This window comes from Pristiophorus japonicus, chromosome 18 (assembly GCF_044704955.1).
Source record: "Pristiophorus japonicus isolate sPriJap1 chromosome 18, sPriJap1.hap1, whole genome shotgun sequence".
In the NCBI taxonomy this organism is placed as follows: Eukaryota; Metazoa; Chordata; class Chondrichthyes; family Pristiophoridae; genus Pristiophorus; species Pristiophorus japonicus.
The window spans coordinates 88,386,810-88,414,328 of NC_091994.1; the positions used below are offsets into that span (position 1 = coordinate 88,386,810).

Consider the following 27,519-nt stretch of genomic DNA (forward strand, 5'->3'; position numbering starts at 1 on the left):
CTGAGGTGTGGTGCCCAGGACCGAATGTAGTATTCCAGATGGGGTCTCCCCAGAGCTCTCTACAGCTGTAATCTATCCCATTGTATTCCAGCCTTCGAGATAAAAGTCAACATTGAAGCCTTTTAAAATATTGTAAAAAAGGAGGGAGAGAGAAAACAGGGAATTATAGACCGGCCAGCCCGGTAGTGTGCAAGATGATGGAATCAATTATTAAGGATGTCATAGCAGTGCATTTGGAAAGAGGTGACATGATAGGTCCAAGTCAGCATGGATTTATGAAAGGGAAATCATGCTTGACAAATCTTCTGGAATTTTTTGAGGATGTTTCCAGTAGAGTGGACAAGGGAGAACCAGTTGATGTGGTATATTTGGACTTTCAGAAGGCTTTCGACAAGGTTCCACACAAGAGATTAATGTACAAAGTTAAAGCACATGGGATTGGGGGTAGTGTGCTGACATGGATTGAGAAATGGTTGTCAGACAGGAAGAAAAGAGTAGGAGTAAATGGGTACTTTTCAGAATGGCAGGCGGTGAGTAGTGGGGGACCGCAAGGTTCTGTGCTGGGGCCCCAGCTGTTTACACTGTACATTAATGATTTAGACGAGGGGATTAAATGTAGTATCTCCAAATTTGCGGATGACACTAAGTTGGGTGGCAGTGTGAGCTGCGAGGAGGAAGCTATGAGGCTGCAGAGCGACTTGGATAGGTTAGGTGAGTGGGCAAATGCATGGCAGATGAAGTATAATGTGGATAAATGTGAGGTTGTCCACTTTGGTGGTAAAAACAGAGAGACAGACTATTATCTGAATGGTGACAGATTAGGAAAAGGGGAGGTGCAACGAGACCTGGGTATCATGGTACATCAGTCATTGAAGGTTGGCATGCAGGTGGTTAAGAAAGCAAATGGCATGTTGGCCTTCATAGCGAGGGGATTTGAGTACATGGGCAGGGAGGTGTTGCTACAGTTGTACAGGGCCTTGGTGAGGCCACACCTGGAGTATTGTGTACAGTTTTGGTCTTCTAACCTGAGGAAGGACATTCTTTTTATTGAGGGAGTGCAGCGAAGGTTCACCAGACTGATTCCTGGGATGGCAGGACTGACCTATCAAGAAAGACTAAATCAACTGGGCTTATATTCACTGGAGTTCAGAAGAATGAGAGGGGACCTTATAGAAACGTTTAAAATTCTGATGGGTTTAGACAGGTTAGATGCAGGAAGAATGTTCCCAATGTTGGGGAAGTCCAGAACCAGGGGTCACAGTCTAAGGATAAGAGGTAAGCCATTTAGGACCGAGATGAGGAGAAACTTCTTCACCCAGAGAGTGGTGAACCTGTGGAATTCTCTACCACAGAAAGTTGTTGAGGCTAATTCACTAAATATATTCAAAAAGGAGTTAGATGGGGTACTGAAGTTGCATGTTCAGCCATGAACTCATTGAATGGCGGTGCAGGCTAGAAGGGCCGAATGGCCTACTCTTGCACCTATTTTCTATGTTTCTATGTATCTGTCCATTAGGTTTAGTGATTTCTGTACTTGCTCCCCTAAATCTTGCTGCTCATCCACATTTCCTAGCTTCTCACTATATAGAAAATACTCTGATCTATCTTTCTTGGGTCCAAAGTGCTAGACCTTACACTTTCCCACATTGAACTCCATCTGCCAGAGTTTTGTCCACTCACTTAATCTATCCCTTTGCAACTTGCTGCTCCCATCTACTCTATCTACTGTGCCACCTGTCAGCAAACTTGAATATATGCTTTCATCCATGTCATTTACAAATACTGTGAAAAGCTGTGGCTCCAGAACAGATTCCAGAGGAAACACCACTTGTCACATTCTGCCAATTTTAGTAGATACCCAGTATCCCTGCTCTGTCTCCTACCTCAACCAATTCACTATCTAAGCCAATAGGTTGCCTCCAATTCCATGTACTCATTTTGGTTAACAGTCTCTTATGTGGAACCTTATCGAATGCCTTCTGAAAGTCCATATAAATAACATCCATAGATACATTCTTATCTACCACAAAATAAGAACATTACTTTTCCATCAATTAGGCCAGAATTCTTTCTTGATGAAATCAAATATTTTTGGGATAGAAGTAGTTAAAGTGAACAGTATGCCTTTCTGGTAAGTATATTATGAATTCTGGAGTCTCAAATTACTGTTTGCCTTTAACTTCTAAAGCCAATGGTCCCACCTCACATGCACGGCGAAGATAGTTTAGCTCGACCTAGACAGACACTCCGATGGTTTACAAAAACACATCCACCTTTCAGGGTAGCCCAGGTGCTAGGTGCACCAAGTGGAACTGAGCGATGAAGGGGGGTCCCAGGTTTGATATCTGGTACAGATGCAGTTAACAATAGGGACACTAATTGGTCTCTGTCCTTGTGATACAGAGCAGGAAAGTCAGTCAGGGTGTGTGCTGCTGATCACTATTGTGTGACTACTGCTGCAAAGTACATATATGGAAGACAAGTTAGGGCAGGATTAGGCTCAGCTGCAATGCCCTCCATGTTGAGTAGCCTGTCAATAATCAGTGTCTAGGCACATGCATGAAGAATGGTACTGTAGGTGACGTACTAGAGGATTTCTTGTGCCTGTGGAATTGTACCCTAGCAAGGTCAACATCTTTAATTGGGGGGCGGGGAAGGGGTTGGATGGAGCAGGGAGGGAGGGGAGAGAAATGAGAGCGGAGAATCAAGTGCACATCTTTCCACAGAAGTACTTACGCCAAGTTTACTGACATGAGCGGCATCACATCTATCCTGTCCGGGTACTGATTGAGGATCCCGTTGCTGCAGAAATAAAACATCCTCATTAATAGAAAGGCACAAGCTGGCTACTGCTCTCAACAATAGAAATGCTAACTGGAGATGGGTCACTTACAACTTTCTTCTCCAAACAGATCACTTTCTACTGAAAACCTAAACAAACTCTCCATTAATATTCCATTTCACAGCCGAGTCTGAGTTATTACTACAAACTGCATCATTGTGTTACAATACCTAAATGTTGATGTAATGTTACTGAAATTAAACAGAGTGGTAGTTTTGGTAGAGAGTTAACAGCTCAGCTGGATAGCAACAGCGTAAAATGAAAGTGAGTGTGAGGGAAAGTGAGGCATGGCTTTGGCAGGCACGGCACTGGCAGGTAGAATTACTAGGATGGAGGTATGGTGCTCAAGTATCTTGTGCAAGTAATCGGACATCATTTAAAATAGTCTCTACTCAGTGGCTCAGTTGGTGAAGACAACAGACCAGTGACCCCTACCAAGGAGAAGGACAAGCACAGCAATGTTATAGGAACACCATCCCCTCCAAGTTCCTCTCTAAGTCACACACCATTCTGATTTGGACATATAATCGCTGTTCTTCATAGTCCTGGAATTCCCTTGACACTATTGTGGGAGCATCATCACACGAGGATTGCAGAAGCTCAAGAAAGCCCACCACTACTTACTTAGGATGAACTATAAATGTGGCTTTGCCAGCGCCACACACATCCAGAGAACAAATATTTTTAAAAAGCTGGACCTCCAATTCAATCCCAGGCCTGTGTGGAGTTAGCTAATCTTAACCAAGGCACTCAGTGCCACGGAGAGAAAAACTCTCAACCAATGCTAGAAATGAAAACGTGGAGGTTGGGTGAGGACTTTGATTGGGTTGCCTATGGTGCCACCCATGATCTAACAGCGCATTTTAGACTACTTGTCTAGGCTCATGCAATAAGCGTAGCCACTTGGGAGAGGTACCGGACAGTTGCCAATACCCAGTGAGTCAGTGCCTTCAGGGCAGCAGGGTTAGAAAGGGAAAAAAAAAATTGAAGCACTAAGCATAGCCACTTGGGAGAAGTACCGGACAGCTTCTAACACCCAGCGAGTCAGTGCCTTCAAGGCAGCAGAGGTAGAAAGGGGGAAACACATTGAAATAAAAGTAGAAATGTTAGTCTATAAATATTTACCATAAAAGGTATTTAAAAAGCATCTCGTTAAATATAGCCAACAGATCCCAACCAGGAGATAAATTGAACGTGGGCTTCAAACTTAAATGCAGAGAGATGACATGACAGATAGAGCCTCACCTGAGCACTACATAGGAGGCCTTCCAGATCGGGGAGCCCAGGTAGCTGGTACCAGCCTTGTAATGCAGAATGCCTTCTTTTATAACTGTATTTACAGGCGCCATGTAGAGGTTCCTCTGGGGTCCTGCTGTCACATCCATGGGATCCTCCCAGTGAATCAAACTGTAGAGGTGGATGGTGACTTCAGACACCTGTAAACACATCCACCATAGTTAGGCACAGCAGCAGCTGGAACATTGGTGGAAAAGACGCATGCACAGAAAACAATTTTCATTTAACTTTTCAAAAACTCTCGTCAAGTAGGGGTTCCTTCTTCTCAGCTCTAGCTTCCCACCTCTCTCCATTGCCATCTTCCGGTTGTTTCCTTTCACTTCCAAATACATTGCACGAACTGATCTTTCTCTGAATTGGCTGCCATGTTTCCTACATTACAACAATGACTACATTCCAGAAGTACTTCATTGTTGGGTTGGGATAATTTATTAGCACGGATAGAGGATTGGCTAGCTAACAGAAAACAGAGAGTGGAGATAAATGGGTCATTTTCCGGTTGGCAAATGTTAACTAGTGGGATGCCATAGGGATTGGTGCTGGGGCCCCAACTATTCACAATCTATATTAATGACTTGGATGAAGGGACCAAGTGTAATGTAGCCAAGTTTGCTGATGATACGAAGATGGGTGGAAAAGCAAGTTGTGAGAAGGGCACAAAGAATCTACAAAGAGATATAGACAGGCTAAGTGAGTGGGCAAACATTTGGCAGATGGAGTATAATGTGGGAAAGTTTGAGGTTATCCACTTTAGCAGGAAAAATAAAAAAGCAAAATTTTATTTAAATGGAGATTATAAAATGCTGCAGTATAGAGGGACCTGGGGGTCCTTGTGCATGAAACACAAAAAGTTAGTATGCAGGTACAGCAAGTAATCAGGAAAGCAAATGGAATGTTGGCCTTTATTGCAAGGGAGATGGAGTATAAAAGCAGGGAAGTCCTGCTACAACTATACAGGGTATTGGTGAGGCCACACCTACAGTACTGCGTACAGTTTTGGTCTCCTTATTAAGGAGAGATATGTTTGCTTTGGAGGCAGTTCAGAGAAGGTTCACTAAGTTGATTCGGGAGGTGAAGGAGTTGACTTATGAAGAAAGATTGAACAGGTTGGGCTTATACTCATTGGCGTTTGGAAGAATGACAGGTGATCTTATTGAAACATAAGATACTGAGGGGGCTCGACAAGCTAGATGCAGAGAGAATGTTTCCACGATTGGGGGAATCTAGAACTAGGGGACATAGTTTTAGAATAAGGGGTCGCCCATTTAGAACGGAGTAAATCTGTGGAATTCTCTGCTCCAGAGAGCTGTGGAAGCTGGGTCACTGAATATATTTAAGGTGGAGATAGACAGAATTTTGAACGATAAGGGAGTGAAGAGTTATGGGGAGTGGGCAGGGAAGTGGAGCTGAGCCCAAGATCAGATCAGCCATGATCTTATTAAATGGCGCAGCAGGCTCAAAGGGCCACGGCCTACTCCTGCTCCTATTTCTTATGTAAAGCGCTTTGAAAAACCATTGGTCATGAAAGGCACTATATAAATCCAAGTCTTTCTTTCTGCATTCTTCACTGTCTCCTAATCTTATACAAGATCTTAGAAGTGCAACATTCCTTACCTTCTTAGGTCTCATTTCCCTCCTAAAATGCACAGGGTTTTAAATACCGAGCTTTATTCATTACGCTAATACGTCTCCAATTTACCACAATCTTGGTGGTGTCCTGCACTATGGGCATTGGCCCCTTATCTTGGTTTTTCAATGACACTGTCCTCCCCATTTCACTTTCCGACCTCCACTCACTTTCCCATTGCGAAGTGAAGAGATCAAGTGATTGGTATTTCACCCTCCACTAAATGAAATCCTGTCCGTACCCCACCCAACACAACTACGTAGCCCAGTTGTGTTTGTTTTGTGATTGAACAGCAAACACTTGTATTCGCTAGCTTACCACCAGAAAACCCAACCTGACACCATCACGCAGAATAAACCGACACCACATTACCTCACATCTTGATTCTTGGGCCACAAATTTGGTCAGTGCCAGTTTCTGCATGGTGGCATCTGTAAGGATGCTGGGATATGGGGGCTCTCTGCAGCCCTTAATCATGGCAGATCTCAAAGCAGTGAGGAAAAACCTAAACACCAGGAAAAAAAACACTATAACTGGTGCTGAAATAAACTGGTGACTACATAAGCCAAGAGACTACAGTTCTAGGCACATACCTATAACACTACAGGTACATATTAATCACATCACTATAGCCACATGCCAGTTGCCACTGTTAATACATATTGGTATAATCAGCAGTTTCCTTTTCCCCACCCCAATTTTCTTCTCTCCAGGCCTGAGACCTTGGCTTGCATTGATGTACAGTTCCACAGGTGCCCTCAGATACCTCACCCAAGTGGCATGTTCAAACCTAGATCGAGAGTCGACAGGTTGTGTGTGACTGTGGGCAGCATCATAGTTGAGCCTGATCTTTCCCTGTCCTATATCCACATATACACAAATTTCCAGCAGGGTTCGCTGGATTGCAGTTAGGAGCTAGAACTAGTCCAAGGGCACAGACGCCAACTGAAGCATGCTTATTGCGGCCCTGGCGGAGATCAGCTAACTCAGCACAGACTGGCATTGCAGCGAGTACCTAATTAGATGTACAAGTATCTCTTTTGCTGTGTATATAAGTAAAAGATTTCTTCACCCTTTTAGAGATTGAAGGATTAAAAAAAAATGTTTCTTGATTCACCACCCAGATACAAAAAAAGTCTTTAATTCGAACCTATAACCTCCAAACTCTGGAGAAAAGCAGAAAAAGCTATGGAGGAATGAAAGGTCAGCTGGCTCACGGTAGCATCATTACAGCTTGTTTTTGAGACACAAGACACAATATAATTAAAGACCGAGCGGGACTGAAAGCGGCAGGCATCTTCAATGTTTATTTAAAACCAAACACATCCCGAGACACAATGCATAAACACAAGAATCAAAAGGGAGATTCAACACCAAAAGTAACTGGGTTACTGCATGAATGCAGACGCTTTGTGATCACAATGTCTGGTTGGGGGGGGGGGGGGGGGGGGGGGAAGAGGCAGGTTGGGTAAAGGGAGGAATATAGAGGAGACGGTGGACTGCACTACCTATTTATGAAAATCACCACGATTTGTACTTACTCTGTAAGAGACTCGTCCGCCGTGTCAAGCAGAAACTGCCTCCGCCGGTTGGTGCAGACAAGCTGAATGGTCTGCTGGCCGAGGCCCACCTTTGACAGTGAAGAAGAGCGTGAATGAGTGAAACACTGCAAATTACGAGTGAGGCAGGAGTACACAACACCACAAATTACCCGAGTGTGTAATACAGGGGTACATCACAAGACAACACTGTTACATACAATACAGTTGCCTGCTCATTGTCAAATATAGCAGCCCAGATCTCATTTTACAAAGCTGCTTTACATTTTTTGGGAAAACAGTGAATACAATTAAATCTGCTCTTTCCCAGTTATTCTGCATAGCTTTATGGAAGCATTCTAGATGTGCAGGAACTAGCCAAAGAAAAACAACCTGTGCCCATCCCCGTTTGAACATTCAGATACCACCTCTCTCGGTACTACACTGTGGTATGTTCAGCTTGTGTTGTTTCTCCCTATCCCCAAAAGATAAGCAGATTCACTCTGCCTCCTGACAACCCACTGATGACCAACACGGGTAGAATTTCCTGCTGTAGCTTCACAAAACATTTATAGATAACAGACAGGTTTGTCACTGAGCTACAATAGGATCCCGTTTGGTACACACGATAGCTGAATTTTACAGCAATCATCCCCTCACCAAATGTTATCCTTTTCTCCTGAAGGCACAGTCTTGTGGGGTCCAGTTCGATAGGTGGCAGCAGCCTTCCAGTACCCAACACAAGTGGCCATTCTTCATGCAAGAGAAGAGAGCAGTGAACCTCAGCAGGATATTGGGGTGGGGAAAAGTGAAGGATGAGATCGAGAACATCATAACCAAGTACCGTCCTCAGCTAACATCCAACACCTGTATATTTTCCAGCACAGGTCACTGGACAGTGATCAGGAATCCAGACTGATTTTTTTCCCCTCATTACCCAGGGGTGGTGAGACCAATTGCAGCACCCCTATTGACACCATGGCAAGATTTCTTATAAATTAGCAGCAGCGCCATGACTGGCAGATTTTATTTTGCAAAGGGAGAGGTAATGGAAACGCTCGCCTTGTCCCAACTACCAGAACAGGACTAACAAGAGACAGCGTAACATCCCTGGTAAATAATGCGCTTCAATCAAACCGTGACTGTTGCTCTCCAATTGAAAAGTCAGTTTTATAAACACAAACAACTCACCGATATGTAATCAAGCTCATTGTAAGACACCGCTTCTTCCACTGTATAGGGCTTGTCTGCAGCTCCTATACAGACCAACAGATTGAGTCAGGCACAGCCACAAATACTGCATTCCAGCTCACAGCACTGTTCACATTTCAACAACTAAAAACAGCTTCTCGATTACAGTTTCGTCTGTATACAACATTAAGCTTTACTGGAAACAATCTGAATGATATAAGACCTTTAGCTCTTCTCATTTACACACCACACATCTCAGCTACTAGGGTTCTGAAGAAAGCATCGTTTTTGCCGTTCTTCCCTCCTGAACTGAAAGCACTGACTCGTGTTGTGTACAGCTCTATGGGTGTCAGTCGCTTAGCAGCTTACTCAAGGCCTTTCTTCATAATAAGCCTCAATATTGTTATGCCAGGTTATTCAACCATGAAGGGAAATGTGGCTGCATTCTCCCATTTGTAAGTCAGTTCCTCCCCCTCCCCTCCACTAAAAAAAACAATGGATAGAATTGTGGAATAGGCTCTACAAAATGCTGGTTATGAAGTAAGTATCGAAACAGAAGTTGACTTATTTGGTCACCATAAATCACGAGAGTGTGAAGCTTCCATTCAAACAGCAAAGGGGATGGTATGTGGTCTTCAAGGGGATCTTGTTTCACTCAGTGGATGCCCCCAAACAAACAGAATTACCTTTTCTCAACAGGTAGATGTAACAGTCGGTCAACAGCACATACAGCAACTGTAGGTTTCCCTCCATGTGACCTGTCCACATCCTCATCATCTGGGAAGAGACGTAGGTGGAGAGGAGGAGAGAGAGAAACAGAGAAAGGAAAAAAAAATGAAGTGAGGATTGGAGCAGCGCCTTTTACTTCACCAAAAAAGAATGATTACCATAATTAGCCCAGTTAGCTTCTATTGTTGAACTTCAGTAAGTTTTACATGAACACTTCAATTAACCAGCTCTTCTCTCATTGCTGGACCAGTAGAACCCATAACATTGTCAGCAACTTTCAAGATCCTTTGCCCAAAGACGAGACCATCACCTTTCTGCATACAGCAATCATTAGGCTCTCAAATGAGGTGCCTTCTACTTCCCACCCAAGCAGCAGCATTAGACCACATCTGGCCACTGATGTTTCCTCTGGCTGATTCAGGTTTGTTCTCCTCTTGTACTATTTCATTTCTCAGTTTCTATTTCCTTTTCTACTGCCATGCCTATGTTTCATTAGTTGCTTATTTTCACCTCTCCTGATATTTTACCCCGAGCTTTCCTTCATTTATGACCCACTGGTTTATCATTTCCCATTTTATTTTGACAGTAGGATCTAGGATACTGTATAGGAAAATGAGAGAACAGCCAACCTCCTCAGAAGCCCCAACACAAAACAGTTGAACCATTCCCCTCCCTCTCCCAATCCTTGGTGCCAGCAGCTACCCAGTACCACATCCAAGGCATCATTTGTCTTTGTGAGAGTGTCAGCAAGATATGTGAGCCTGACCAGCCCACATCCACACACATACACACTTTCCAGTAAGCAATCAGTAGCTGTAACTCTGGATGATTTACTCCTCTCTAACTCGATGTTGATATCAATTGTAATGCCCCCACTGCTACCCAGCTATGATCAATAGATTGGGGATTGAACGTGGCACCTTCCTTGTCTATGCTGCACAGTACCTCACCAGACAGTGCATTTACCCAGTGAGTGATCAGGAAGCTCGTACTTATTTTTAAAATACTTCCAAGCTGATTTTTCTACTACGATCCTAACACAGCTCCCTTACCTTGTAGAGCTGCTCTTCATTCTCCTTGAAAACATGAATCATCAGCAGAAGCAGCAGATTATTGTCTACCCTGAGGGGAAAGGGCAAAAACATGAACGATGAGACTGCTGCCTCCAGCTGTGGCAACATCTGTATTAAAGCATTAGAGCCACTCGCCAGGCTTCTATTTGAATCAAACTGGTTAAAAGTAAATTTAAGGAAAAAAGTCTTCATGCAAAGTATTGTTAAAATGTGGACACATGGCACCAGATGTAGAATCAATTGAGGTATTAAGGGAGATAGTGAAATGGTGGAGAGATCAGGATTAAAAAGATAAAGAGCAGCTACGGTTAACAAAATTGTGGAGCAGGCTTGATGGCCAACTCCTGTTCCAACCGGCAGCTTCACACTTTTAATCCTCTAATAAAAAGTTCAAGGAAGACGAGAGAGATGGGAACGTGAAACACACACAAGCCATTTAACTCGCTTCATACGGCTGAGCTTCAGATTGGAAACTAAAGGGTCAAGTTTGTCTTTGGAGAGGAAGATTTATGGCCATGAAGGCAAGGATGAAGAAAATAATACGAACAGCCAGACAGCTGCAGCAAATGGATACATCACATCACACAAGTGAAATTCAACGTATTTAAACCTCAGATCTTATTATACGTTAGAGAGATCTCTCCACAGGTCCAATGTGCAATCGAGTGAAAGGATGCAAATTTAATCTCCCTCTGTACAGTTCCAAACCTGTAATGTGCTGCTCTCAGAAAGAGATAAACCCCAGAGAGGTTTCATCACAGGCTGCCGTCACATGTTGGCTGACCAAAGAGAACATTGAGTCAACTGTGAACAACCCAAACGTCAGTACTTGGATGTAGAGATGGATAATTCAGGACTTCCTTTGAGGCGGACACAAGGTGGAGATGGGGCTGGGAGGAGGGAAGGAAAGGAATGAAAGCAGGAAGGCATATGGATAAAAAGTAGTCAAGAATGGCCAGTACCCATGAAACACTATCAAAGAAGGAGCAGTGCTTTCAGAAGAGATGGTGAGAAAATTGGAGGGAAGTGAAAAGCTTTTTGGTGAGTTATTTGGTCATTATTGAGACACAAGTTTGCATTTGGGAAGTGGAACACTTTTATTTTGAGCAGCTAGCAGCCAGTCACAAGAGAAGACTTTCATTCCATCAGTTTGGGCGACACTCAAGCCAAGGTTTCAGAAGTGAAAGGCCAATGTTTAATCCAATACACTATTCAAGCCCCTCTGGTTTAAACCCTCACTCAATGAAATCAGGGATGGGAACTGGAAAATTCTACATATACACAAATGATAGATTAGAATCATACTGCTGGTCAATATGTGGGGCAGATTGCCAACAGAGAACATGGAAGCTGATAGTATCAGTAAATTCTAGAGGTGAATAGTTTTTTTTGATAGCAGAAATAGCAAGCAGAGGAGTTTTTGAAATGTTGGCACAGGCCAGGTGGAGTGCAGTTGCCTTTACTGGCCGTGATTCTGACTTGTTACTTTGGTATTGAAGATTGGGATTAAGGGCATCACAAAGTTTCCCGTGAACTCCACATTTTGAACTTCAAGTACAGAGATCAAGGACTCAAATCGCCAGCCCAGAGAGGTTCTGCAAAGTATCTGTAGCAGTTAATAAACAATCACAGCTTCCATTAGGCACATACTAAACTTAATTTCCTTTGTACTTTAGGAAACTTATATTTCTAATTACTACTAAACACAGTTCAAAGTATTTAATAATCACAACACTTTACCTGAAGTCAGCTGGATGAGTTAGATCGGAAGGGCTACTTTGAGCTCTCTCCTCCTCCTCCTCCTCCTCCTCTGTACCCTCAGAGGCCAAGGTCTGAACTTCCAACAGTTCCAGACTAGCTTCACATCCCTTGCCATTTGTAACATTAGCTGGATTCTCCTGTTCTGGAAGAGCCTCTGCATTCTCTGTTCTGTGGCTCTCTGGAACGGCAGCTTCCTCAGTGGTCCCTGGCTCCTCTACAGCGCCAGGGATTTTCTCTCCTTTGCACGTTTCTGTGCAAGCAGCCTCATGGCCACTAAAAACATGCGCTGGTTGGCCATCCCCTGCAAGGTCATAGTTGCAGCTACCTGTCGCATTAGCGCCTGGACTCTCGAGGGCAAACCTGTAGAAGTCCATGGCAGGTGGCATCCGCTCACTATACTGACTATACGGAGGTTCATCCGGGGCTTCCCCCGGGACACAAGTCCGAAAGGGCTGCTCAGGGTGATCACCATTTGACGTCCAAGCGTTGGCATCCAGTGTTCCATTGAGCTGCTCCATCACCTTGCTCAAAGGATTCCCTACACTGTTCATACTTGTGTCCTTCATCTGTGGTATCAGCAGGCCTGGCTGGGGGGCATCTGCATCGGACTCTCTACGCGCCACCCGTAACATCTTGTCCTGGGGACTGCAGTCCTCCTCACCAGCAGAAATCTCTTTGGATTTCTGCAAGCCCATTTTATCGCTTGGTTCTTCTTGTGACTCAGCATCGCAACACTGCTTGGACTTTGTATCTTCTCCTGTCGACAGCTGTACTTCTGCATTTTTAGCATCAAGAATTTGCTCCTCAGATTTTGCTCTCTTCTTTTTGGGCGTTCTCTTCTTCTTTGCCAATCTGTGGAGTGGATATCACAAACAATTAGAATCAGCAACTCCCTCAATGGCTCAGGAGGTAATGCACCATCCACTGACCCATACAGAGCAGAAGGCTCCAGGTTCCACCCTCAGTCTGTTCAGTGCTGGCTGACCCCAGCTGGGGCAGCAGTTGCCAACCATACAATTGGCCTCAGTGCCCTGGGCTAGGGAGAGGAAAAAGGAGTCAAGGTTCTTGCTCCTCATTGCTCTCCAGTGAGTCCTGTGGATAATGTATGCTTGGGCATCAGGATCAGACTCAACTGTGGTACCTTGCAGAACCAAATATTCTGGTGACACTCCGTATTTAAGCTTACAGATGAAAAATGGCCACTTGGGCAGAGTACCAGAGGGAACCCAGCAGCAATGGAACTATATTGCAGCAAGAGAAAAAAAAAAGTAACAAGCTTCTCCAGTGCTCCGGGCAGAACTCTCCCCAACACATAGTTGTATGAACAGCAATCTTGGAAGAATGAATTTCAAATTTAAGTCAGAGAGGACCAACACCGACCTTATTCCCAGTTGTTTTGTCACCTGATGCTCAGAAGCAGTGAAGCATTGGTACTGCCCATTCAAGATCATTGGCATTCGCCATGGGCAGTATTTCACCAGTTCTCAGACAGGCCACAAGACAACACATTTTATTGTGGAAGGATGACAACTTGGAAGGAAAATATAAAACTTGCAGAAATCAAAGACAGCAGCACAGCACGTGGCTGTATCAACTCGGTGCACAATAATGCATTAAGCCATGGGTTTACATTCAATTCCAAACACACTGGGTTCTGTATTCCAGCAGTGGTCAGGCACCGTTTTGTAGCATTTCAGTCACAGCTCCTCACAAACTAGTTTACATAGATGCAGGAGGTTACTGCCAACGTGATTGCTGTGCCTCAACTTAAGACTTGCATTTTATATAGCACCTTTCACGACCTCAGGACTTCCCAAAGTGCTTTACAGCCAATTAAATACTTATTTTGAGGAGTAGTAATTGTTGTAATGCAGGAAATGTGGCAACCAATATGCGCAAAGCAAGCTCCCACAAATAGCAAGGTGGTAAAAAAGAAAATTATTTAAATGGGGAGAGATTACAAATGGTGCGGTTCAGAGAGATCTGGGGGTCTTTGTACATGAAACACAAAAAGTTAACATGCAGGTACAGCAAGTAATTAGGAAGGCAAATGGAATGTTGGCTTTTATTGCAAGGGGGGTAGAGTATAAAAGTAGGAAAATCCTGCTGCAACTGTACAGGGCATTGGTGAGACCACACCTAGAGTACTGTGTACAGTTTTGGGTCTCCTTATTTAAGGAGGGATATACTTGCATTGGAGGCAGAAGGTTCACTAGGTTGATGCCCGAGATGAAGGGGTTGTCATATGAAGAAAGGTTGAGCAGGTTGGGCCTATACTCATTGGAGTTTAGAAGAATGAGAGGTGATCTTATTGAAACGCACAAGATTATGGGTCCAAGTTTCCACACGATAAAAAACGGGCGCCTCTCCAAGCTGGGCGCCCGTTTTTCGCGCCTAAAAAAAAAAAATCACGATTCTGGAGCGTTCTGCAGCTCCTTGTCTGCGAGCCTACACTCGCGCCGATTTTGTAAGTGGGAGGGGGCGGGTACTATTTAAATTAGTTTTTTTCCTGCCGGCAACGCTGCGCGTGCGCGTTGGAGCGTTTGCGCATGCTCAGTGTGAAGAAAACATTGGCACTCGGCCATTTTTGTAGTTCTTTGTAGCTATTTAATTTTTGAACATTTTTTTAATAAAAGCACATTGCCATCAGCACATCTCACTGCAGCCTTCTCACTGTCTGTCTCCCTCCCCCCCCCCCCCGCGCGGGAAGAACGGGTGCCTCCTACCCCTCCCGCGGGAAGAACGGGCGCCTCCCCCCACCCCCGCAGGAAGAACGGGCGCCTCAGGCTGACTGCAGAATTCTCCATGCCTGAAGCACTTTCACACAGGTAGGAAGATGGTTTATTTCATCTTTTCTTTGCTTATAAATGTTTATTCAGGTTGGATTTATTTGTATAATATAAGTATAAATAAGGATTTATTATAGAACTTAATGACTTCCCTTCCCCCCCCCACCTCGTTCTGGACGCCTAATTTGTAACCTGCGCCTGATTTTTTAATATGTAGAACAGGTTTTTTCAGTTCTACAAAAATCTTCACTTGCTCCATTCTACTTTAGTTTGGAGTACGTTTTCACTGTGGAAACTTTCAAATCAGGCGTCAGTGGCCGGACACGCCCCCTTTTGAAGAAAAAATTCTGTTCCAAAGTAGAACTGTTCGACCTGACTAGAACTGCAGAAAAAAAAATGTGGAGAATTGCGATTTCTAAGATAGTCCGTTCTCCACCAGTTGCTCCTAAAAATCAGGCGCAAATCATGTGGAAACTTGGGCCCTATGAGGGGGCTTGACTGGGTAGGTGCAGAGAGGATGTTTCCCCTCGTGGGGGAATCTAGAATTCGGGGGCAGTTTCAGAATAAGGGGTCACCCATTTAAGACGGAAATTAGGAGGAATTTCTTCTCTCAAAGAGGGTTGCGAATCTTTGGAATTCTCTACCTAGAGAGCTGTGGAGGTTGGGACATTGAATATATTTAAGGTGGAGATAGACATATTTTTGAATGAGCGGGCAGGGAAGTGAAGTTGAGGCTATGATCTTATTGAATGGCGGAGCAGGCTCCAGGGGCCGTATGGCCTACTCCAGCTCCTAATATGTTATGTAATGAGTAGATAATCGGTTTATTTTTTAAAGTGATATTAGTTGAAGGACAAATAGTAGCCAGGACCGGGGAGAACTCTCCTGCTCATCTCAGACATAGTCCTGTGGGATCTTACGCCCACCTAAGGGGGTCTCTGTTTAACATCTCATCCGAAAGACGGCACCTCAGACAATGCAGTACTCCTTCAGCATGGCCCTGGAGCAGCAGCCTTGATTATGTGCTCACGTCTCCGGATTGGACTTGAACCCACAACTTACTGACTCAGAGGCAGGAATGATACCAACCAAGCCATATCTGGTATCTAAAGGCAAGAAAGTTAACCACCCCCCACAAACCTCTCCTCCCCTGTAAAGCCTTAATCACAATGACTGACCTAATTACTTCAAGCTCTGTGCTGTTCTCGGCAGAATCCTGGAGATCTGGTGTGCTGTCCTCTCTCTCAGGCTCAGCACATGGCACTGCAGTGCCATCTGGTATATGTGGAGATTCCTCTTTCTCACTGTTGAAGGGGTTGTAGCGCAATGTTGGACTCCTTGTGTTGGGCTTGCTGTTTGATGGCAGACTCTCCGAGGTCCCAGATCGGGGGCAGCTGCTGACTGTGTCAGTCAATTCGCCCTCTACAGAAAAAAAAAGAAATACTGTAGGGCCCAATGTTTATTTCTGGAATGGTTTTCATTTGACTGAAATTAGATTTTTCTCTTAAATTAACAAAATGACAGACCAGCAAGAAGAACGAGATATCTGAAGCAGTGTTTTAAGCAAGATTGACAAATTAGCATGGTCAAGCTCGTCTCCCATGTTCACCTAGCAAAGATTAGAACTGCACCTGTAAATCTACACTGACGATCATACATCCACTCACTTGACACCAGCATCTATGGCACATGGTTACATTAACTATCCACATCTGTAGCATTCCGAATATAAAAATATTTCCTGTCCCAGGAATCCAGCTGCTTTAATTTCTTCTCTGGAAGTAGAGGGTTCCTAGCCAAGGGAGATATTTTGTTGAAGGTTCAGTCATGTTTCAGGTGCATTGAGGAAACTGTGAAGTACAATAATAAAAGCAGCATGGATCCAATAAAAAAGTCCCACTGTAGCTATCACAGGCAGTTGGTTTGGGTGAAGAACAGTAGGCAAACCCTCTGCCTCACAAGTCAACAGGGATAGCAATCAGAAGTTCTGATGGTTCCACTCACCTACTTCTCTTAGCCAGACTCTGTCAGAGACATCTCATCCTCATTTTCTTCAAGGGGAAGGTTACAGAATCACCTGGCAATGTACTGGGTTTTACATCCACAGCTACAACAGAAATGATCATCTGTGTACTGCTGAATCAAGGCACTCACTGAGGAAAATCCCACGCCATAAACAACTGCCATGATTTTACAGATGATGAGAGACAGGAGACTCTGGACTACTCAACCCAAGTGGAAAGGACAAGGTGGTGGGGGGCAGGGAGAGAGGCTATCACCACTTGCTACTAATAAAGACCAAGAGTTGATTGATAACCACAAAATGTACTTCTCACACCTGGAGTCAACCAACACCACACTTGCCAGAGTTCTCAAAACACATGCGTAAAGCAGAACCAGAGGGAATGTTGTTCTCCATCTTTCCAGGTGGCTCCTCTAGCTAAGAAAAGTCCAAGCAACTACACATCACAATAAATCATATCTTGACAGAAGCCACCGAGGGCATTGTGAAGGTCCAGCTACACTTCATACAAGGTTTTTAAGTCCTGAAGACATGACATATGGATTAATTTGGTAAAAACAGGCAACAGCAAGGAGTGATTGTACAGGATGGCAATAAGGAAACTCTTGGGTCGGTCCAGGTTGGTTGCTCTGCCACACTGCATTGGAAAACTGGACTTGAGTAAAAGATGAAAAATGAACTGCATTATGTGCAGCAATACTCAGTGCTTCTAAAGTTCTAGAATTCCAAGGAACAGCTCTGCAGTAAAAATACAATGAGATTGGAGTCAATCCAAAGTGGAAAAATTATCCCTGAATATTACTCCTGGTGATCCAAAACCATTATATGGTAACAAATCAAAATCACACTGTTCAATGTGTTGGACTTTAGTAATTGGGCAACCATTAGTTGATTAATAAATGACAGGTGAGAAAGGTGGTTTACTTTAAACAAACCGGTATCAATGCATGATGGAGATCTGGCATTGCCCTCCCCAATGACTGCCAGGTTCTCGTGACCCATCTCAGATACTAGTGGCAGTTCTCCTGTGCTATGCCATGGAAGTAAAACACATTTTTGGAATGCAAGCAAAACTAGCAAGGCTGTATTTATTAGCCCCAAAACAAATTTCAATCAAGATTTCTGCACGACAGCCAGAATTATAGCAGCTCTGATTACAATGTGAAATTCACCACTATATGATTAAGAAGCAATCACGTTACAGATCTGAGTTCATGATTCCCAGCCATTATCTATTTTTCTATCCAACACACTCCCACCATATGCACATGTAAACAACCACTGAAGCAGCCCTGGCAGGCATGCAGTGAGTGAGACAGACATGGTTAGGGACAGAGAGCATGCAGCAGGCAGCGACAGAGTGTGAAACACAAGCCTGAGAGAGTCCCACCTTCCCAGTCTGTGCTGGGTATGGACTGTGCTGCAGGAAACACATCTCCAAAATCATAATCTATAATGGAAGGAAGAGAAAGAAACAAAAAAAAATCTGTAACAATGAAAACCGTGGTCTCAGATGTTCCAATAGCACGAGATGAAATCCCTGTCATATATAGATATGATTATTCCACCATACCTATGGAAAATTCCACATTCCAGTTGCCTTTCAACCATCCTTTTACAAGTGCTACATACACTCATGAGATGGGGCAGCTACCCCTCAGAGGAACTGGATGATGCTTTTCACTCTGGGTTTGAGACCAGACCAGGCCAATGGAACAAAAATGTTCTCTATTTGTTGGGCACAAGGTTCCATGTGAAATGACAGTCTCAACCCAATTCCTATCGGGCATTCTGTTACCATACAAAGCTGTCCCTAATTGGCAATCACACTTTAGAGGCCACAAAAAGACTGGTAAATGGAAATAAATGACATTCTGGTTCAGGTGGAAGAGTTTTACTCTGCAATGTTCCCGCTAAGCTGCGTAGTCATCTGGTCCCACACAGACTGCTCACTGGCTAACATTGTAGATACTGCACACATACAAAAATTTGAATGGGCCGCGCAGTGGGGGAGGCAGGCCATACAGCTTACGAGGGACGATGCTCTGCATTTAACCAGACACAGAGTACTGAAATTAGTAAAATGTTCCATTTCCATCACTACATGCCACAACTTGACCAGTGTAAAAGTCACTGGAAGTGAAAATGTCAAGTCGATAATGGAAAGAGTGAAAACAATTTTTAGCTGTTTATGAACAGCATTGAACATTTAAAAATATACTGTTGAGTATCAATGACCTTGTAGACATATTGCTGTGGGGCACTAGTATTTAATCAATCAGTTGATCCTCCACTCACCCCATCCGCTGTAGATTATTGCTCAATTAAACGCTCCCATCCAACATGGATCCTGCCAGCGACCAATTTTTACACATACTTCTCACAGCGGATATTAGTCCACCAATGCAGAGCAACATTGAAACATCACTACTTGCATTCCCAGGGCTCTACATCCCACAGTCCAGCTAGGATTTGTGCTGTAAAATACACATTCGAAATTGGAGCACTGCAATTTGGCAACATAGATCCAGCACACTCAGCATTGGTGTCTGTACTGACCAGTCAATGTTTGTGACGATGTTATTATTGGGTGCAGTGTAGCTAATTACAAACCTCACTAATAATTCAACCACGACTTCCCAGCCCAGAATCAGAGTATACTACAGTCTGCTGGGTCAAAATCCTGGAATTCCCTATCCAACAGCACGGTGAGAGTATCTACACCCCACGGAATGCAATGGGTCAAGGCAGCAGCACACCATTACCTTCTCAAAGGCAATTAGGGCTGGGTAATAAAATGCGGGCCTTATTAGCAATGCCCATATCCTAAGAATGAATTAAGAAAAGATATGAAATGGATTAATAGTATGTATTATCTGCAGGTGCAGCATCTGACCTGTTGTACGCACTTTGACAAAAGCTTCAAACAGGAGGAATAAAATTAACAGTATCACAACCCCCCCCCCCCTAAACTGAAGTCTAGGGATAGTGCAAAGCTGATTGACAATTCATTCGCATGAATCCACCCCACAATTTTGGGATCCCTTTCTTGATATTACTAACTCAATGGTCTATTGCTCCACAGATGCTGGACATACTTCAGTCCCTCACCCATGCCCATTCTTAATGTGTGAACAGACAGGTGTGTAGGCAGGCTATTCCACCATGGATGGAATCACAGGCTGTGGTATTACACACCTCTCCTTGACGGGGCAACAATTAAGAGTTTCTAGTGAATCTGGTCTCGTTCATCAGGTTTACTCATTGCCAGAAACTCTAATACAAGAGAAACGGTAAAAAAAAATAACGGAGGAGGAATCCATTCCTTTGGGGGATACTTATTCGACGACCATAACCAGGGCCAGAATACAACACAGCACAACCAGGATCCATGACCATCTTCCAGATGATACTATACCAAAATCTGCCTGAAGAGCACACAGTCTCACACTTCCTCCCTCCTCTCAACAAACCCACAATATGATGCTTTAAAAAAAGAAGCAACTGCTCGATGCCAAATTAAGAGGCTGCCTAATCACGGTTTTTGTAAAGGGGGTGATGTTAAACCTCTGCATCAAAACACTTCTTTCCCATCACAATAAAAAGCAGCATAATGATTAAAGGCCTTCAGCCCATCAAGATCACTGCTACCACACCAGGGACTCCGTTCTAGCCCTTTCATTTCCTGAGGGAAGGTTTTATATAAATACTCCTGGATTATCAAGTAAAACTAGAATAGTCATCTATCCTCACATTTTTTTTAACCCATTGCTACCATAGTGCTAACAAGGCAGAAACCACAGCATCATGAAGTTTTTGATCATCAGTCTACAATCTCTCCTGCAAGAATTAATCTAATTCAATCATTTTATTCAGCTCCTTTTTAAAATGGGAAAGATTCAATACCCGAATCATTGACTTGTCTTCTCTTGACAGATGCTTGCTGACTTGTTGAGTGTTTGCAGCATTTTCTGTTTTTGCTCTTTTTAGATGGAGTTGACTCAGCATTAGCTGCTTTTCCAGAGTCTGATCTGCATCTGCTACTTGGTTGGAAAACATTTCTTCTAATCTCACCAGAGGCTGGTTTCTTTCAAACCTATGCCGCCTGGTTGAGGCCTGTCTGAAATCAAGTAACCTGCTTACATCTATAGTACAAGAGCCTCTCAGCATTTTAACAAAATGGACCATGCTCCTTCAAAAATCTTATTTTCTCCAACTGCAGCAGGTTCAGCTTTGCAAGTCTGTCTTCATAAATTACCCACAGCACAGGGATAGAAAATGTTTCAATTACTTGGTGAGCAGCCTTCTGATTAAAGAGCAAGACATACCTGCGAATGGCCCTGTCAGATTGCTGTCCCTCCAACGCACTGCAGGAACAAATGTAAAGACGTTCACACCATGCAGAGATTGGCACTGGGTTATGCCATCTTACAACTTCCTAAAAAGTGTAATGTTTGATAGACAAGTTCAATTTTAATGAGTTTGTAGAATTACCAGGTAGTTGGCACAAGACGTGGACGTGTTCAGTTGTAAAAGAACAATCTGGACAAAATGCAGCTGTAGGCATGTCTCCACCTCTTGTGTGTTTGGGCTCTCCCTGCCTCCTCATTCTCCTCTTTCCATAAATGTATTTCTAGCAACAGCTACACCAACTCCAGTTTTAAGATATGTTTTGGGGGGGGGGGGGGGGGTGGGAGAGACAATGGACTCCTAATTCCAGCCTCTGCTCTTGTGTGCCCCATAACTGTGACAGTTCCCAATACAAACATGTGCATGCTTTCAGCAAGAAAAGAAAGAGTATGTATTCAGTTCTCCAGTTATCTGCACTATCTTCTGATAATGATTGGTTTATTTTCTGTTGAAATAACTGGCTTCTGTATCTCTTGTCTCGGTTCCGTTACAGCCTATAACTCAACCATCCTGCTGCTGTGTTATCCTCTTTCCTGTTAACAGATTAGAAACAGCTGAGTTCAAACAAGAAAAAACCCACCATGATTCTTGCTGACTAATGCTGCACTCTTATTGCAGAATCATTTCCTGACAGTACCATACCACCAGCTGCAGCTCCTACCTGTTTATATGGCAGGTTGGGCTATGAAGTATAAGATGTTGCCACTCAAACATTTTTGTTAAGAAAGACGCAGTACAGGCTAGTGGGAGCAAAACTGCTTTTCGAGCCAGTATTGTGTGGGAATGAGTGTTTTAACTATTCACACTATTGCTGTCAGCAGAGTGCTTAGGTTGTTGCTTGAAGCAATACAGCCAGAAGCGTTGGCTAACATGACACTTTTGATGATGTATACTGCCTAATGTGAACCTCACTTACCCTGGCATTTGCTGCTGACTGCAAAGTAAATATGATCTAAGTAGTGTACATTGCAAACACTTTTTTGTGCTTTGGGTGGCATAACAACAGTGTGCAATCAAAAGCTAGAACAAAGAAAGATGTCCCACAAGGTTTTGACTGCTGAAAGCATTAGAAAGATCAGCAAAAATTGCATTGTTGTATCAATAATAAACTTTCCATAACCCAATGCTTGGTCTTACAACCTTGCTTCATCAAGTAATGGTTGGCTCTTTATAAATTCTGCATTCAAGGGTCAAAGTTCAAGGTGATAAAATTGTCTGACAGAGTTCCACAGGTTGCAGTGATGTGTCAAAGCTTGCCATTGGTATACTTTGTAGATTGATGTACTTGACCTGGCTGAAGCGTAACAATTCTTGTGGTGCTGCTCCAGTCATTATTTAATAGAGGAAATGTCTTGGGACGCTGTAAAGAATGGACTTTGATTGATTTGGTGATGTACAAACGCTTCCAGTTCCACTGATTTGCATGGCTTGGACTGTACTGAACCCAGAAGCAAAAAAAGGTGGGTTTTGTCTGCAGCCTGACAAACAGAGCTGCAGTATTCCATCATTGCACAGATACAGGCTTGTAGTATCTGTTGGTGGCAGTAGTTAATGGTGATTGGGCAACATGGCAGTCCATCTTTGCAATAGATATTGACTTGATCTTCTCAGTGCTGAAGATAGCATACAATTTGTCAACCCCCTGTATAGTAGTTCTAGTTATATCTGCATCCAGTGATTAGTCGTTAACTATTCTGTAGTGTGCAGAGTCAGCACATGGGATGGCTTCCAAGCATGCTTCCACGAGGGTCTGCTGCACAGGTTCTGTGACAAGGCAAATGTCCATTTATCATGACCGAGTGTTTGCAATGAAATCATGTTTGCAGTTCAAACAAGCTTCAAGAATCCCACAAGCCATACGCTACCCAAATTTCTCAAAGCGACTTGTATCCACTGTGAAAAGGTAGTGAACACCTCCAGGATATAGATGCAAGTTGTTTGTACATTACAACAGCACAGTAGATATGACACTGCAATGCTTGTAATGGACTATCCATTATTAGCTTTTGAAGCATTTCAAATACAAAACCACATCTCCCATGAAAACAGCATTTGTGCTTTGCCATACAGATCCCACACAATATTCACGTTATTAATTATCGAAGCATGTGCACAATATGAATTTACAACGGTCACATCGGAGGATGCCTGCATTTTCACTGCACTTACTGCAGCACAGCACCAATCAGTCATTTAATTGTTATGAATGGTGTTGATTAACACAAGTAATCTTCTCCATAAGAGAGAGATTTTTTAAGTACTTTGATTTTTGTCTCCTTGTTCAGAGTTATTCATGTTGTACATGCATGTTCTCCTCATTCATCAGGTTGAGGGGCTGAAAGAGCTCACGAGGTCACCGTCACTGATGGTCACTTTCCAGCTCTGTCCCCGAGACAAGTTTCTTTGGGGGTTCTGCTGTACCAATAGTTAATGGAAATAATTTCCATTATCCCACTTCACCCAGTCCCTCTTAAAGGCAATGCACAGCATGCAGGAAAAAAAAAACAACCACCCTCCATTTATCTCCGTTCCTGAAGGTTTTGACTCTTACTGCAGTATGGTTTCACATGCCAATCCAGGACCTTATTCAAGTGCCTGTTCCACTTGGGTGCCTAGATGGCAAGTATCAATAGGCTATTCTACCACAGAGGAGATCACAGACAAGCCTAATCCTGTACTCGTCCAACATGCATTCGAGTACGGGTCACTGGACCGTGATTAGGATAAGGAAATGCTGGCTTTTTCCACTCTTTAATCCAGAACTGGTGAGGCCTATTCTTAGTACAACACAAAATGCTATAATCTGTTCACCCAGAACCCCCATCATGATTAGTAGAGTGCTCCAGCTATAACACATGAATGCATGTATGGGTAAGGAGTTGGTAATGAGGTTTGAATGGATTATTTGGATACAGCAAAATCCTGGAACTTACCCTCACTGGAGGGAGCGATGGCGCTATCGTCCCATTCCAGATTCGTGGAGGTGACAGAGTTGAATGAATTGAGTGAGAGGCTGTCGGAACCGTGCACAGAGTTGGGTAGGCGCTCTTCAAAGTCGAGTAAGTGTTGTGGCTTGTAATATTCCGGCATATATGGAGCCAAGTCGAGATAGGGAACATCCTACAATTAGAGGAGCAAACAGAAAACTACAAGGTGACTGGGTGATCAGTAACCAAAAAGCAAACTGTACAATGATGTTATTGTGAAGATTATAAAATTTTCCCCATTGGTAAAAGCTGCTCTTCCTCCATGTATATACCTCAGACTGTCTTTAAAAATGGATCAACAATCTCTCCAGAATTTGCAAGTAGCTCAGAAGTGATAAATACTGCAAAGTGCCATTTAGCAGAATGGCATTGCAGGCAGTTCAGAATATAAAGGCAAGGACACGAAAGGCCTTTTGGTCAATCATACTTGGGCCTTCCACAAACTGTGTACAATCCACTTATCACTGATTCCATCTGATAGTCAATCTCAGGGGAGGGAAGGTTCTATAAACTTTCTCCCTCTAAGCCCCCAAAAAGTAAATCAAGCAAAACAAATGATTTATTCTTCTGCCTTATAGGTCTCCTTGTTTTCTAGATCCAATGTTCCCATGGTCTCGCAGCTCAGGACCAAAGCTACTTTTACTTTGTGCAAGACCCATGCAATTGATGCTGGTTACTGATGCTTGGGTCTCTGAGCCAGCTACAGTCCAAAAATAAATTTGCTAGGGATCACAAAATCCAATTGCCAAGAAGAAAAGGTTAAACCTGACTTAGTGAATCTTGGCAAGTTTACTTTTGGGTTGCAGCAGGCTGTATGGACCTCTACTCCAGGAACCAGCTTCACCAGCAAGAGTCTTAGCGCAACAAGATATTGATAGATATTTACATATACATAACGTCTAGTTCACATTTCCACTCAATCATACAACACAGGAGGCCATTCAGCCCATCATGCCTGTGCTAGCTCGGAAAGAGCGACCCAATCATTCCCACTACCCTGCTCCTTTCCTATAGCCCTGCAAATGTTACACTGAGGAAAATATTTATTTTAGTCCCTTGCTCAAGGCTCATTATTTTTATACACTTGTCCTTTAGTCCTGTGCGTTCAGGCCAAGTTAAAGAACGTATTTATATCTATTCCTTTCAGTATTTTAAAAACCTGGACCATATCATTTAAAGGCGGCACATTTCTTACCAGCTCCAACTCAAATCGGATGAATTCCAGGCCAGAAACTAGTGTGAGGAAGAGGGTCAGGTGATCGTGACTACAGACCAGGGCATTCCTTAGGATTTGGGAGAAACAAGACAGTAAGATATCACAGGTTTACAAGGCCACGGCCCTCTATCCATAAAAGGCATTTTCTTTTGTTATGTTACAAGTGTAAGGTCTTGCCTCAGATACGCCTTCAGGTACAGTGGAGTTCATTACTCCGATAAGTAGACTGAGCAATTTACATTTAGGACAGTACGCATACTGTCCAATATCCAACTATACAATGGTTCAGGGATGTAGCAATAGTATCCTTTTGTGTTCTGCACTGGATATTCAGATGTGTGCATCTTCAATCTCTCTGAAGATGGACCGAGAAAGTACTTGGTGAAATGAGGCCAGATGCGAATTGCTAAGATGCTTTATTTCACAGTGAATGGACATACAAAACTGTTATGACAAGATTAACTTAGTTTAATCAGCACAACTTATGTAATAATACAACACAATGAACATGCTATGGATCCCCATGTCAGTGGGCCATTTTATTGGATTTAAATATGACTTCTAACTGTCCTTCAGCATTTCTAACTTCTTGGTCTCAGCTTTCTCTTCAAAAACCTGACTGACCTCGCAGCCTTCATTGGATCAGACAGATCCCTGTGTCAAATGCCTGGGACCAGAGACCTCCCAGCACAATAAATGAGGTGTTCATTAATAACCAAAATAAACTAATAGTTTATTGTTTACAATATTAACCACTTATTGTGTCAGTGCCATTTTTTTTTTTTTAAAGTGAATATACTATGTGTTGAAACATAACTTAAAAAAGTAACTATTTTTACAAGTATGTGCTGTGTAAAAATGATCACAAAAATCCCAAAACATGACAATGTGGAAATAGTAATTTTCAATGTGATAGGAGTTACAAAACGAGGCAGTATTTATTTATCAGGGCATCTCAGTTCTTTATTTTCCTTGGATGCTATGTTTTGAAATGGCTGCTCAAGACATTAACCCAATTGGAAAAATGCACACAATCCTCACATTCTCATCAGGATAATTCCTCCAGATGTGGGCACCATTCTAAGTATACAATGAGCAGTATACATATGCAGGACCCATCTAGCCCCGCCAGACCTCCCAAACACCGACTGAAGATGAGAAGCTATGGGTCTGTGATAATGGGGAGCTCATCTTCGCACTCACTTACCTCCTAACCTCGTGAAATGATTTGGTAATCCCTCTAACATCCCCCTTATTGCTTGGTTATGACATCTTGCTGCCAGATTATACTCATTTTATTTTTCCCTGTGAGCACTCTGGCTTGTACCTCGGATTCATCTGAATCCAAGCCTTGTAGTTACACACATGTACCCCATCACTTTGTGTGATCACCAGCCTATATAGCCAGGGACTTTATTTATCCAATGCTGGTATTTTTGACACATCCTTTTGATTCCATCCTAATGTTACACCCCTGAACACTAATGTCATTATTCATGCAATGCTGGGTTTTTCTTAAAAAAAAGAAAAAGAAAAACAAAATTGTTGGCTGAAGGCAACTTGAGGACAGACATCTTTTGTGGAATTTCCTTTGCAATAATGTCAAAGTTCCACTCTATGGGCTGAATTTTCGGGTTTCTTTGTTTTTGGCCGAAAACATAAGTGATACGTGAAAATTACCGTTTTTGCTGTGTTACCAATGTAAGGCCCAACTTTCGGCACTTGGGATCTGCGCCAGCCCAAAGGGAGGTGTTGCACTATTATTCGGGGCACAAAAACATGATCCTCGCCAACTTTAGTGCGGGGCCGGGAGTGCTGCGAGCGAGGCCTTGCGGGGGGGGCGGGGGGGAATTCCAAAATTATTACCAAGATCCTTACCTAACAAATTGTTGCAAAAATATAAAAAACAACTTTAAATTGCCTTTTTTCCCAGGTTTTCCAACTTACTGTTCCTGGCAGGATTGCACCACTAGGTTTTACGGGTCTTTCGGGTGCAGCGTATAGGTCGGGCGAGTGCTGAAACTCAGACGGCAACGC

General features: G+C 43.3%; 1 protein-coding gene across 3 annotated transcripts in view; it reads right to left on the reverse strand.

Moving 5' to 3' along the window:
* plekhm2 (pleckstrin homology domain containing, family M (with RUN domain) member 2) overlaps positions 1 to 27,519 on the reverse strand; it is a 56,468-nt gene that overhangs the window by 9,570 nt on the left and 19,379 nt on the right. The window contains exons 5-17 of one of the 3 annotated variants that reach the window (XM_070860278.1): positions 25,462 to 25,549; positions 24,213 to 24,399; positions 21,198 to 21,236; positions 18,260 to 18,319; positions 16,025 to 16,268; positions 12,037 to 12,909; positions 10,276 to 10,345; positions 9,181 to 9,271; positions 8,495 to 8,559; positions 7,307 to 7,395; positions 6,138 to 6,270; positions 4,088 to 4,278; positions 2,737 to 2,802 (exon numbers count right to left, since the gene is read on the reverse strand). In XM_070860278.1, the coding sequence (XP_070716379.1) occupies positions 2,737 to 2,802; positions 4,088 to 4,278; positions 6,138 to 6,270; positions 7,307 to 7,395; positions 8,495 to 8,559; positions 9,181 to 9,271; positions 10,276 to 10,345; positions 12,037 to 12,909; positions 16,025 to 16,268; positions 18,260 to 18,319; positions 21,198 to 21,236; positions 24,213 to 24,399; positions 25,462 to 25,549 (2,196 nt within the window). The remainder of the gene's footprint in view (positions 1 to 2,736; positions 2,803 to 4,087; positions 4,279 to 6,137; positions 6,271 to 7,306; positions 7,396 to 8,494; positions 8,560 to 9,180; positions 9,272 to 10,275; positions 10,346 to 12,036; positions 12,910 to 16,024; positions 16,269 to 18,259; positions 18,320 to 21,197; positions 21,237 to 24,212; positions 24,400 to 25,461; positions 25,550 to 27,519) is intronic. The other 2 variants (XM_070860279.1, XM_070860280.1) reach the window with 2 other exon arrangements.